This window comes from Tachyglossus aculeatus, chromosome 4 (genome assembly GCF_015852505.1).
Source record: "Tachyglossus aculeatus isolate mTacAcu1 chromosome 4, mTacAcu1.pri, whole genome shotgun sequence".
NCBI lineage: Eukaryota > Metazoa > Chordata > Mammalia > Monotremata > Tachyglossidae > Tachyglossus > Tachyglossus aculeatus.
In genome coordinates, this window is record NC_052069.1 from 18,434,886 (window position 1) to 18,447,684 (window position 12,799).

Below are 12,799 nucleotides of genomic sequence, written 5' to 3' on the forward strand. Positions count from 1 at the left end.
CCAAGCATTTAGTTCAGTGCTCTGCACACAGTAAGCGCTCAATAAATACAATTGAATGAATGAATGGACTTATTTCTTTGCTGACAAGAATGATGCAGTAAGAATGAAGTAAGTAATAATGAAGTAGTCAGGCCCTCTAGACTGGGCAGGGAACGTGTCTATCAACTGTTATATTGCACTTTCCCTGTTATATTGCTCTTTTAGACTGTGAGCCCACTGTTAGGTAGGGACTGTCTCTATATGTTGCCAACTTGTACTTCCCAAGCGCTTAGTCCAGTGCTCTGCACACAGTAAGCGCTCAATAAATACGATTGATTGATTGATTGCTCTGCACACAGTAAGCACTCAATAAATACGATTGAATGAATGAATGGACTTATTTCCTTGCTGACAAGAATGATGCAGTAAGAATGAAGTAAATAATAACGAAGTAGTCAGGCCTCTAGACTGGGCAGGGAACGTGTCTACCGACTGTTATATTGCACTTTCCCAAGCATTTAGTTCAGTGCTCTGCACACAGTAGGCACTCAATAAATACGATTGAATGAATGAATGGACTTATTTCTTTGCTGACAAGAATGACGCAGTAAGAATGAAGTAAATAATAATGAAGTAGTCAGGCCCTCTAGACAGGGCGGGGAACGTGTCTACTGACTGTTATATTGCACTTTCCCTGTTATATTGCTCTTTTAGACTGTGAGCCCACTGTTAGGTAGGGACTGTCTCTATATGTTGCCAACTTGGACTTCCCAAGCGCTTAGTCCAGTGCTCTGCACACAGTAAGCGCTCAATAAATATGATTGATTGATTGATTGCTCTGCACACAGTAAGCACTCAATAAATACGATTGAATGAATGAATGGACTTATTTCCTTGCTGACAAGAATGATGCAGTAAGAATGAAGTAAATAATAACGAAGTAGTCAGGCCTCTAGACTGGGCAGGGAACGTGTCTACCGACTGTTGTATTGCACTTTCCCAAGCATTTAGTTCAGTGCTCTGCACACAGTAGGCACTCAATAAATACGATTGAATGAATGAATGGACTTATTTCTTTGCTGACAAGAATGACGCAGTAAGAATGAAGTAAGTAATAACGAAGTAGTCAGGCCCTCTAGACAGGGCGGGGAACGTGTCTACTGACTGTTATATTGCACTTTCCCTGTTATATTGCTCTTTTAGACTGTGAGCCCACTGTTAGGTAGGGACTGTCTCTATATGTTGCCAACTTGGACTTCCCAAGCGCTTAGCACAGTGCTCTGCACACAGTAAGCGCTCAATAAATACGACTGATTGATTGATTGCTCTGCACACAGTAAGCACTCAATAAATACGATTGAATGAATGAATGGACTTATTTCCTTGCTGACAAGAATGACGCAGTAAGAATGAAGTAAGTAATAATGAAGTAGTCAGGCCCTCTAGACTGGGCAGGGAACGTGTCTACCGACTGTTATATTGCACTTTCCCAAGCATTTAGTTCAGTGCTCTGCACACAGTAGGCACTCAATAAATACGATTGAATGAATAAATGGACTTATTTCTTTGCTGACAAGAATGATGCAGTAAGAATGAAGTAAATAATAACGAAGTAGTCAGGCCCTCTAGACTGGGCAGGGAACGTGTCTACTGACTGTTATATTGCACTTTCCCAAGCATTTAGTTCAGTGCTCTGCACACTGGAAGCACTCAATAAATGGGATTACATTAGTCCTGTAATGATGCTTAGGACAATCAATCAATCGTATTTATTGAGCACTTACTGTGTGCAGAGCACTACTAAGCGCTAAGCTAAGGACAAGAGACAGTCAGGTCTTGCCGAAGTCGTAATTGACGTACCGGTTTCTCTTTCAGCAATTTCTGGATCTTCTGGCTGGAGATGAAGAGGAGCATGCTGTGCTCTTATGTAATTACTTTCTATTTATGGGCAAAAGAGCCTGGCTTATCATTGGAAACGCCATTCCTGAGGTAAGACGGCTCCCTCGGGGAACACCACCGAGCACGTTCGGTCTCGCGGACGTCCTTTCAGGCGACTGAAGGGTTGAACAGGTTGAGTTGCTCGGTGGGATGGCAGAGGGCACAGAGGAAGCAGTAAGAAGAGTCCGAGGCCAAGGACCAGATCAGATCTCCCCCTCGTCCCCCTCTCCATCCCTCCCATCTTACCTCCTTCCCTTCCCCACAGCACCTGTATATATGTATATATGTATACATATATAGTCAAGGCCCTACTGAGAGCTCACCTCCTCCAGGAGGCCTTCCCAGACTGAGCCTCTTCCTTCCTCTCCCCCTCATCCCCCTCTCCATCCCCCCATCTTACCTCCTTCCCTTCCCCACAGCACCTGTATATATGTATATATGTTTGTACATATTTATTACCCTATTTATTTATTTATTTTACTTGTCCATATCTATTCTATTTATTTTATTTTGTTAGTATGTTTGGTTTTGTTCTCTGTCTCCCCCTTTTAGACTGGGAGCCCACTGGTGGGTAGGGACTGTCTCTATATGTTGCCAGCTTGGACTTCCCAAGCGCTTAGTACAGTGCTCTGCACACAGTAAGCGCTCAGTAAATACGATTGATTGATTGATTGTTGGGTAGGGACTGTCTCTATATGTTGCCAGCTTGGACTTCCCAAGCGCTTAGTACAGTGCTGTGCACACAGTAAATGCTCAATAAATACGATTGATTGATTGATTGATTAATTCCCATTTTACAGATGAGGGAACAGGCACAGAGAAGTTAAGTGACTTGCCCAAAGTCACACAGCTGACAATTGGCGGAGTCGGGATTCAAGCCCATGACCTCTGACTCCAAAGCCTGTGCTGTTTCCACTGAGCCATGCTACTTCTCTGTACAGTGTGCAGAGCACTGTGCTAAGCGCTTGGGAAGTACAAGTCGGCAACATATAGAGACGGTCCCTACCCAACAGCGGGCTCACAGTCTAGAAGGGGGAGACAGACAACAAAACAGAACATATTAACAAAATAAAATAAATAGAATAATACATATGCACAAGTAAAGTAAATAAATAGAGTAATAAATATGCATTCAAAGCTAAGCACTTGGGAGAGTACAGCACAATGGAGTTGGTAGCCACTTTCCCTGTCTAGCGGGGGAAGACAGACATTAATGTAAATAAATAATCAATCAATCAATCAATCAATTGTATTTATTGAGCACTTACTGTGTGCAGAGCACTGTACTAAGCGCTTGGGAAATACAAGTCGGCAACATATAGAGACGGTCCCGACCCAACAACAGGCTCACAGTCTAGAAGGGGGAGACAGACAACAAAACAAAACATATTAACAAAATAAAATAAATAGAAGAATACATATGTACAAGTAAAATAAATAAAAAGAGTAATAAATATTCATTCAAAGCAAAGCACTATACTAAGCACTTGGAAGAGTACAGCACAATAGAGTTGGTAGCCACTTTCCCTGTCTAGCGGGGGAAGACAGACATTAATGTAAATAAATAATCAATCAATCGTATTTATTGAGCGCTTACTGTGTGCAGAGCACTGTACTGAGCGCTTACTTTGTGCAGAGCACTGTACTAAGCGCTTGGGAAGTACAAGTTGGCAACATATAGAGACAGTCCCTACCCAACAGCGGGCTCAAACTGCAGATAGGCACACATAAGTGCTGTGGGGCTGAGGATGGGCTGAATAAAGGGTGACAATCATCATCATCATCATCATTATCAATCGTATTTATTGAGCGCTTACTATGTGCAGAGCACTGTACTAAGCGCTTGGGAAGTACAGATTGGCAACATATAGAGACAGTCCCTACCCAACAGTGGGCTCACAGTCTAAAAGACAATCCAAATGTTAAGTATTTTGGCGGGGGTTTCCCTGCTGTACTTCCCAAGCGCTTAGTACAGTGCTCTGCACATAGTAAGCGCTCAATAAATACGATTGATGATGATGATGATGATGATGAAACCAATAAAGGAGAGTGTAAGCCTTAAAGGTCACCTCTAGGCTGTAAGTTTGTCAGCGCTTAGAACAGTGCTCTGCACGTAGTAAGCGCTTAACAAATGCCATCATTATTATTATTACTATTACTATTATTATTATTATTATTATTATTATTGTTGTTGTGAGTAGGGATTGTGCCTGTTTGTTGTTTTATTGTACTTTCCTAAGTGCTTAGAACGGTACTCTAAGCACCGAGCACTTGGAGAAGCAGCGTGGCTCGGTGGAAAGAGCACGGACTTCGGAGTCAGAGGTCACGGGTTCACATCCCGCCTCCGCCACTTCATCATCATCATCATCAATCGTATTTATTGAGCGCTTACTGTGTGCAGAGCACTGCACTAAGCGCTTGGGAAGTCCAAGTCGGCAACATCTAGAGACAGTCCCTACCCATCAGTGCGCTCACAGTCTCAAAGGGGGGGCCTCTTGTCAGCTGTGTGACTTTGGGCAAGTCACCTCACTTCTCTGGGCCTCAGTTCCCTCATCTGGAAAATGGGGATGAAGACTGGGAGCCCCCCGGGGGACAACCTGATTACTGTGTATCCCCCCAGCGCTTAGAACAGTGCTTGGCACATAGTAAGCGCTTAACAAATGCCATCATTATTATTATTATTATTATTACTCGGCCCACAGTGAGCGCCCAATTGAATGAATGAATGAATGAATGGATGAATGAATGGATGCTTTTCCAGCTGTAAAAGTCTTGGAAAATCTGTCATTTGTTAACTCTTTGTCCCTCTGGAAAGTCAAGAGGGCAGAGAAAAACAACCCTAAGCCCATCCATCACCTTTTCGAACAACGTCTACCTGCACGGACATTTACCTGCCCGCACAAACCCCCTTGATTTTAGGGGAAGCGACTCTTCCCTGCCTACCCACTAATCAATCAATCAATCAATCGTATTTATTGAGCGCTCACTGTGTGCAGAGCACTGGACTAAGCGCTTGGGAAGTCCAAGTCGGCAACATATCGAGACGGTCCCTACCCAGCAGTGGGCTCACAGTCTCAAATGGGGGGGCCACTTGTCAGCTGTGTGACTTTGGGCAACTCACCACTTCTCTGGGCCTCAGTTCCCTCATCTGGAAAATGGGGATGAGGGCTGGGAGCCCCACGGGGGACAACCTGATTACTGTGTATCCCCCCAGCACTTAGAACAGTGCTTGGCACATAGTAAGCGCTTAACAAATGCCATTATTATTATTATTCCGCCCACAGTGAGCGCTCAATTGAATGAATGAATGAATGGACGAATGAATGGATGCTTTTCCAGCTGTAAAAGTCTTGGAAAATCTGTCATTTGTTAACTCTTTGTCCCTCTGGAAAGTCAAGAGGGCAGAGAAAAACAACCCTAAGCCCATCCATCACCTTTTTGAACAACATCTACCTGCACGGACATTTACCTGCCCGCACAAACCCCCTTGATTTTAGAGGAAGCGACTCTTCCCTGCCTACCCACTAATCAATCAATCAATCCATCAATCAATCGTATTTATTGAGTGCTGACTGTGTACAGAGCACTGTACTAAGCGCTTGGGAAGTCCAAGTCGGCAACGTATCGAGATGGTCCCTACCCAGCAGTGGGCTCACAGTCTAAAACGGGGGGCCGCTTGTCAGCTGTGTGACTTTGGGCAAGTCACCTCATTTCTCTGGGCCTCAGTTCCCTCATCTGGAAAATGGGGATGAAGACTGGGAGCCCCACGGGGGACAACCTGATTACTGTGTATCCCCCCCAGCGCTTAGAACAGTGCTTGGCACATAGTAAGCGCTTAACAAATGCCATTATTATTATTATTATTATTATTATTATTACTCCGCCCACAGTGAGCACTCAGTTGAATGAATGAATGAATGGATGAATGAATGGATGCTTTTCCAGCTGTAAAAGTCTTGGAAAATCTAGAGCCCCCTGTCATTTGTTGACTCTTTGTCCCTCTGAAAAGTCAAGAGGGCAGAGAAAAACAACCCTAAGCCCATCCATCACCTTTTCGAACAACGTCTACCTGCACGGACATTTACCTGCCCGCACAAACCCCCCTGATTTTAGGGGAAGCGACTCTTCCCTGCCTACCCACTAATCAATCAATCCATCAATCAATCGTATTTATTGAGCGCTCACTGTGTGCAGAGCACTGGACTAAGCGCTTGGGAAGTCCAAGTCGGCAACATATCGAGACGGTCCCTACCCAGCAGTGGGCTCACGGTCTCAAAGGGGGAGCCACTTGTCAGCTGTGTGACTTTGGGCAAGTCACCTCACTTCTCTGGGCCTCAGTTCCCTCATCTGGAAAGTGGGGATGAAGACTGGGAGCCCCACGGGGGACAACCTGATTACTGTGTATCCCCCCCAGCGCTTAGAACAGTGCTTGGCACATAGTAAGCGCTTAACAAATGCCATCATTATTATTATTATTATTATTACTCGGCCCTGAGCGCCCAATTGAATGAATGGATGAATGGATGAATGAATGGATGCTTTTCCAGCTGTAAAAGTCTTGGAAAATCTAGTCATTTGTTAACTCTTTGTCCCTCTGGAAAGTCAAGAGGGCAGAGAAAAACAACCCTAAGCCCATCCATCACCTTTTCGAACAACGTCTACCTGCACGGACATTTACCTGCCCGCACAAACCCCCTTGATTTTAGGGGAAGCGACTCTTCCCTGCCTACCCACTAATCAATCAATCAATCAATCAATCGTATTTATTGAGTGCTCACTGTGTGCAGAGCACTGTACTAAGCGCTTGGGAAGTCCAAGTTGGCACCATATAGAGACAGTCCCTACCCCACAGTGGGCTCACAGTCTAAAAGCCCACTAATTCATCAGATGCAGCAACCCCGATGTTGTGACTGCAGTCGGTTTCTCAGACGGCGGGCCCTTGGCGCGATGGGCGTAGTAGGAGTCGTCTAAACAAGACTTTGAGGGCAGCCCGATCTCCCAAGAGATGAGTCCAGTGCTTGGGGCAAAAATGCTATTTTTTATTATTGATGATAATAATAATAATAATGGCATTTATTAAGCGCTTACTATGTGCAAAGCACTGTTCTAAGCGCAGGGGAGGTTACAAGGTGATCAGGTGGTCCCACGGGGGGCTCACAGTCTTCATCCCCATTTTACGGATGGGGTCACTGAGGCCCAGAGAAGTGAAGCGACTTGCCCAAAGTCACACAGCTGACAAGTGGCAGAGCCGGGATTCGAACCCATGACCTCTGACTCCAAAGCCCGGGCTCTTTCCACTGAGCCACGCTGCTTCTCGTTTTTTGACCCGCGGGAGTTACTGTTACCCGAAAGGGCCCGCTGCCCACCAGCTGAGCGCTTCTTTTCCACTCTTCTGATATTGTACTCTCCTAAGCACTTAGTACAGTGCTCTGCACCCAGGAAGCGCTCAATAAAGCCGAAACAGAGAAGCAGCCTGGCTCAGTGGAAAGAGCACGAGCTTTGGAGCCCAGGGTCATGGGTTCAAATCCCGGCTCCAAAACAGAGAAGCAGCCTGGCTCAGTGGAAAGAGCACGAGCTTTGGAGCCCAGGGTCATGGGTTCAAATCCCGGCTCCGCCAATGGTCAGCCGTGGGACTTTGGGCAAGTCCCTTCACTTCTCTGTGCCTCAGTTACCTCATCTGTAAAATGGGGATTAAGATTGTGAGCCCCCCCGTGGGACAACCTGATCACCTTGTAACCTCCCCAGCGCTTAGAACAGTGCTTTGCACATAGTAAGCGCTTAATAAATGCCATCATCAAAAAAAAAAAAATAAATAGCATCGATTGACTGATCTTCATCGCTGCCTGGTTTTCTTAAACAATCAGGTGAACCCCCTGGATATCGTGTATGTCTTGTTGATTATGTATAGATGTTTGTACATATTTATTACTCTATTTATTTTACTTGTACATATCTATTCTATTTTATTTTGTTAGTATGCTTGGTTTTGTTCTCTCCCAAGCGCTTAGTACAGTGCTCTGCACATAGTAAGCGCTCAATAAATATGATTGATGATGATGATGATGATGATATTGGCATCGCCTTTGCACTTGGATTTGTACCCTTGATTCATCATTTATTTTATTTTATTTTGTTAGGATGTTTGGTGTCGTTCTCTGTCTCCCCCTTTTAGACTGTGAGCCCACTGTTGGGTAGGGACCGTCTCTATATGTTGCCAACTTGGACTTCCCAAGCGCTTAGTACGGTGCTCTGCACACAGTAAGCGCTCAATAAATACAATTGATGATGATGATGATGATTAGTACGGTGCTAAGCAAATATTCCAGTGCTCTGCATTCATGCATTCAGTCGTATTTATTGAGCGCTTACTGTGTGCAGAGCACTGTACAAAGTGCTTGGGAAGTACAAGTTGGCAACATATGCACACAGTAAGCGCTCAATAAATACGATTGAATCATCATCATCATCAATCATATTTATTGAGCGCTTACTGTGTGCAGAGCACTGTACTAAGCACTTGGAAAGTCCAAGTTGGCAACATATAGAGACAGTCCCTACCCAACAGTGGGCTCACGGTCTAAAAGGGGGAGACAGAGAACAAAACCAAACATACTGACAAAATAAAATAAATAGAATAGATATAATAATAATAATAATAATGGCATTTATTAAGCGCTTACTATGTGCAAAGCACTGTTCTAAGCGCTGGGGAGGATACAAAGTGATTAGGTTGTCCCACGTGGGGCTCACAGCCTTAATCCCCATTTTACAGATGAGGGAACTGAGGCCCAGAGAAGTCAAGTAACTTGCCCAAAGTCACACAGCTGACAAGTGGCGGAGTCGGGATTCGAACCCATGACCTCGGACTCCAAAGCCCGGGCTCTTTCCACTGAGCCACGCTGCTTCTCTAATATGTACAATAAAATAAATAAATAATGTAAGTAATAAATAATGTAAGTAATAAATAATGTACTTACGTACATATCTGTTTTTATTTATTTATTTGGTATTCATTTAGTGTTTACTATGTGTCAACACTATTCCAAGCACTGGGGTAGGTACACGTTAATTTAGGTTAGACACAATTCCTAACCTGCATGGAGGGTAGGAAGTAGGAGGGTGAACAGTTATTGAATGAATGAATGAATCCCATCCTCATCCCCACAGCAGTTATGTAATAATAATAATAATGATGGCATTTGTTAAGCGCTTACTATGTGCAAAGCACTATTCTAAGCGCTGGGGGGGGGGGATACAAGGTGATCAGGTTGTCCCACGTGGGGCTCCCAGTCTTAATCCCCAAGATGAGGGAACTGAGGCTCCGAGAAGTGAAGTGACTTGCCCAAGGTCACCCAGCAGACGTGTGGTGGAGCTGGGATTCGAACCCATGACCTCTGGCTGCAAAGCCCATGCTCTTTTCCGCTGAGCCACGTACATTTCCAGAATCCATTTCAACGTCTGTCTCTCCCTTTAGACTGTAAGTTCCTTCATGGGCAGGGAATGTTGTCCACCCACTCTATTTTACTGTACTCTCCCAAGCGTTTAGCAGAGTGCTCTGCACACATTGGGGACATAGTCAGGCCCGTCGTCCCCAAATAATCACCACAACCCCGGTGGGATTTGTGCAGCGCCCAACTCCGTACTGACTGTAAGCCCACTGTTGGGTAGGGACCGTCTCTATACGTCGCCAACTTGGACTTCCCAAGCGCTCAGTCCAGTGCTCCGCACACAGGAGGCGCTCAATAAATACCACTGATGATGATACTGAACGCGGAGGCCGCGGACCGAAAGCGACCCCCGTCCTACCTCCTTCCCTGTATAACAATAATAATAGTGATAATGATGGCGTTTGTTGAGCGCTTGCTGTGTGCAGAGCCCTGTTCTAAACGCTGGGAAGGTGACGAGGCGATCGGGTTGTCCCACGGGGGGCTCGCAGTCTTCGTCCCCATTTTGCAGGTGAGGTAACTGAGGCCCAGAGAAGTGAAGCCCCATCCGCCAAGCTAGCTCTCTTCCTCCCTTCAAGGCCCTGCTGAGAGCTCACCTCCTCCAGGAGGCCTTCCCCGACTGAGCCCCTTCCTTCCTCTCCCCCTCGTCCCCCTCTCCATCCCCCCATCTTACCTTCTTCCCTTCCCCACAGCACCTGTATATATGTTTGTACATATTTATTACTCTGTTTATTTTACTTGTACCTATCTATTCTATTTATTTTATTTTGTTAGTACGTTTGGTTCTGTTCTCCGTCTCCCCCTTTGAGACTGTGAGCCCACTGTTGGGTAGGGACTGTCTCTATATGTTGCCAGTTTGTACATATTTATTACTCAATTTATTTATTTTACTTGTACCTGTCTATTCTATTTATTTTATTTTGTTAGTATGTTTGGTTTTTTTTTTCTCCGTCCCCCCCTTTTAGACTGTGAGCCCGCTGTTGGGTAGGGACCGTCTCTATATGTTGCCAATTTGTACTTCCCAAGTGCTTAGTACAGTGTTCTGCACATAGTAAGCACTCAATAAATACGATTGATGATGATGATATATATGTTTGTACATATTTATTACTCTATTTATTTATTTATTTTATTTGTACATATCTATTCTATTTATTTTATTTTGTTAGTATGTTTGGTTTTGTTCTCTGCCTCCCCCTTTTAGACTGTGAGCCCACTGTTGGGTAGGGACTGTCTCTAGATGTTGCCAATTTGTACTTCCCAAGCGCTTAGTACAGTGCTCTGCACATAGTAAGCGCTCAATAAATTCGATTGATGACATTAAGTGCTTGATTCATTCATTCGTTCATTCAATCGTATTTATTGCTAAATACAGTTAATTGGCTGACTGGCCTAGGAGGCCAGATGTAGGCCTGGACGTAAGATTTATTTTCCTGCCAGCGTCCCTGGCGTGTAGGCCAACAGTGGGGGTATGGACTGCGGGTGGGGGGCACAGAATAAGCGCAACAGTGGAGCCCCCCCAGTCAAGAAGATTGACAAAGGCAGGAGTTCCCAGAGAATCAATCAATCAATCAATCGTATTTATTAAGCGCTTACTATGTGCAGAGTACTGTACTAAACGCTTGGGAAGTACAAATCGGCAACACATAGAGACAGTCCCTACCCAACAGTGGGCTCACAGTCTAAAGAGAATGCGTCGCCTGATTTTTGGACGGTTGAGGTTCTCTTCCGCCTTAATAATCATTATTGTGGGATTCGCTAAGGGTTTACTATGTGCCGAGCCCCGGACTGAGCGCTGGGGTGGAAAGAAGCAAGTCGGGTTGGACACAGTCCCTGTCCCGCATGGGGCTCGCAATACTAATTCATTCACTCATTCAGTCGTATTTATTGAGCGCTTACTGTGTGCAGAGCACTGGACTGAGCACTTGGAAAGTACAATTTGGCAACAGATAGAGACAGTCCCTATCCGATAACGGGCTCGGTCTCTCTCTCTCTCTCTCTCTCTCTCTCTCTCTCTCCCTCTCCCTCTCCCTCTCCCTCTCTCCCTCTCTCCCTCTCCCGCTCTCCCTCTCTCCCTCTCTCCCTCTCCTGTCCCGCCATCGACCCCCGGCCCACGTCCTCCCCCGGGCCTGGAATGCCCTCCCTCTGCCCACCCGCCGCGCTAGCTCTCTTCCTCCCTTCAAGACCCTGCTGAGAGCTCACCTCCTCCAGGAGGCCTTCCCAGACTGAGCCCCTTCCCTCCTCTCCCCCTCGTCCCCCTCTCCATCCCCCCCATCTTACCTCCTTCCCTTCCCCACAGCACCTGTATATATGTTTGTACATATTTATTACTCTATTTTACTTGTACCTATCTATTCTATTTATTTTATTTTATTAGTATGTTTGGTTTTGTTCTCTGTCTCCCCCTTTTAGACTGTGAGCCCACTGTTGGGTAGGGACTGTCTCTAGATGTTGCCAATTTGTACTTCCCAAGCGCTTAGTACAGTGCTGTGCACACAGTAAGCGCTCAATAAATATGATTGATTGATTGAAATAGAGAGAAGCAGCGTGGCTCAGTGGCAAGAGCCCAGGCTTTGGAGTCAGAGGTCATGGGTTCAAATCCCGGCTCCGCCAATTGTCAGCTGCGTGACTTTGGGCAAGTTAGCGTGGCTCAGTGGCAAGAGCCCGGGCTTTGGAGTCAGCGGTCATGGGTTCAAATCCCAGCTCCGCCAATTGTCAGCTGTGTGACTTTGGGCAAGTCACTTCACTTCTCTGGGCCTCAGTTACCTCATCTGTAAAATGGGAATTAAGACTGTGAGCCCCCTGTGGGACAACCTGATCACCTTGCTACCTCCCCAGTGCTCAGAACAGTGCTTTGCACATAGTAAGCGCTTAACAAATGCCATTATTATTATTATTCTGTCACCTTGTTACCTCCCCAGCACTTAGAACAGTGCTTTGCACATAGTGCTTAACAAATGCCATTATTTTTCTCTGTGCCTCAGTTTCCTCATCTGTAAAATGGGGATTAAGCCCCCTGTGGGACAACCTGATTACCTTGCTACCTCCCCAGCGCTCAGAACAGTGCTTTGCACATAGTAAGCGCTTAACAAATGCCATTATTATTATTATTCTGTCACCTTGTTACCTCCCCAGCGCTTAGAACAGTGCTTTGCACATAGTCCTTAACAAATGCCATTATTTTTCTCTGTGCCTCAGTTTCCTCATCTGTAAAATGGGGATTAAGCCCCCCCTGGGACAACCTGATCACCTTGTAACCTCCCCAGCGCTTAGAACAGGGCTTGGCACATAGTAAGCGCCTAATAAATGCTATCATTATTATTCTCTGTCACCTTGTTACCTCCCCAGCGCTTACAGCAGTGCTTTGCACATAGTGCTTAACAAATGCCCTTATTTTTCTCTGTGCCTCAGTTTCCTCATCTGTAAAATGGGGATTA

General features: G+C 45.6%; 1 protein-coding gene across 2 annotated transcripts in view; it reads left to right on the forward strand.

Annotated features, from left to right (window-relative positions):
• CC2D2A (coiled-coil and C2 domain containing 2A) overlaps window positions 1-12,799 on the forward strand; it is a 185,507-nt gene that overhangs the window by 164,982 nt on the left and 7,726 nt on the right. For both annotated transcript variants that reach the window (XM_038745219.1, XM_038745218.1), the window contains one exon: window positions 1,855-1,968. In XM_038745219.1, coding sequence (XP_038601147.1) covers window positions 1,855-1,968 — 114 coding nt within the window. The remainder of the gene's footprint in view (window positions 1-1,854; window positions 1,969-12,799) is intronic.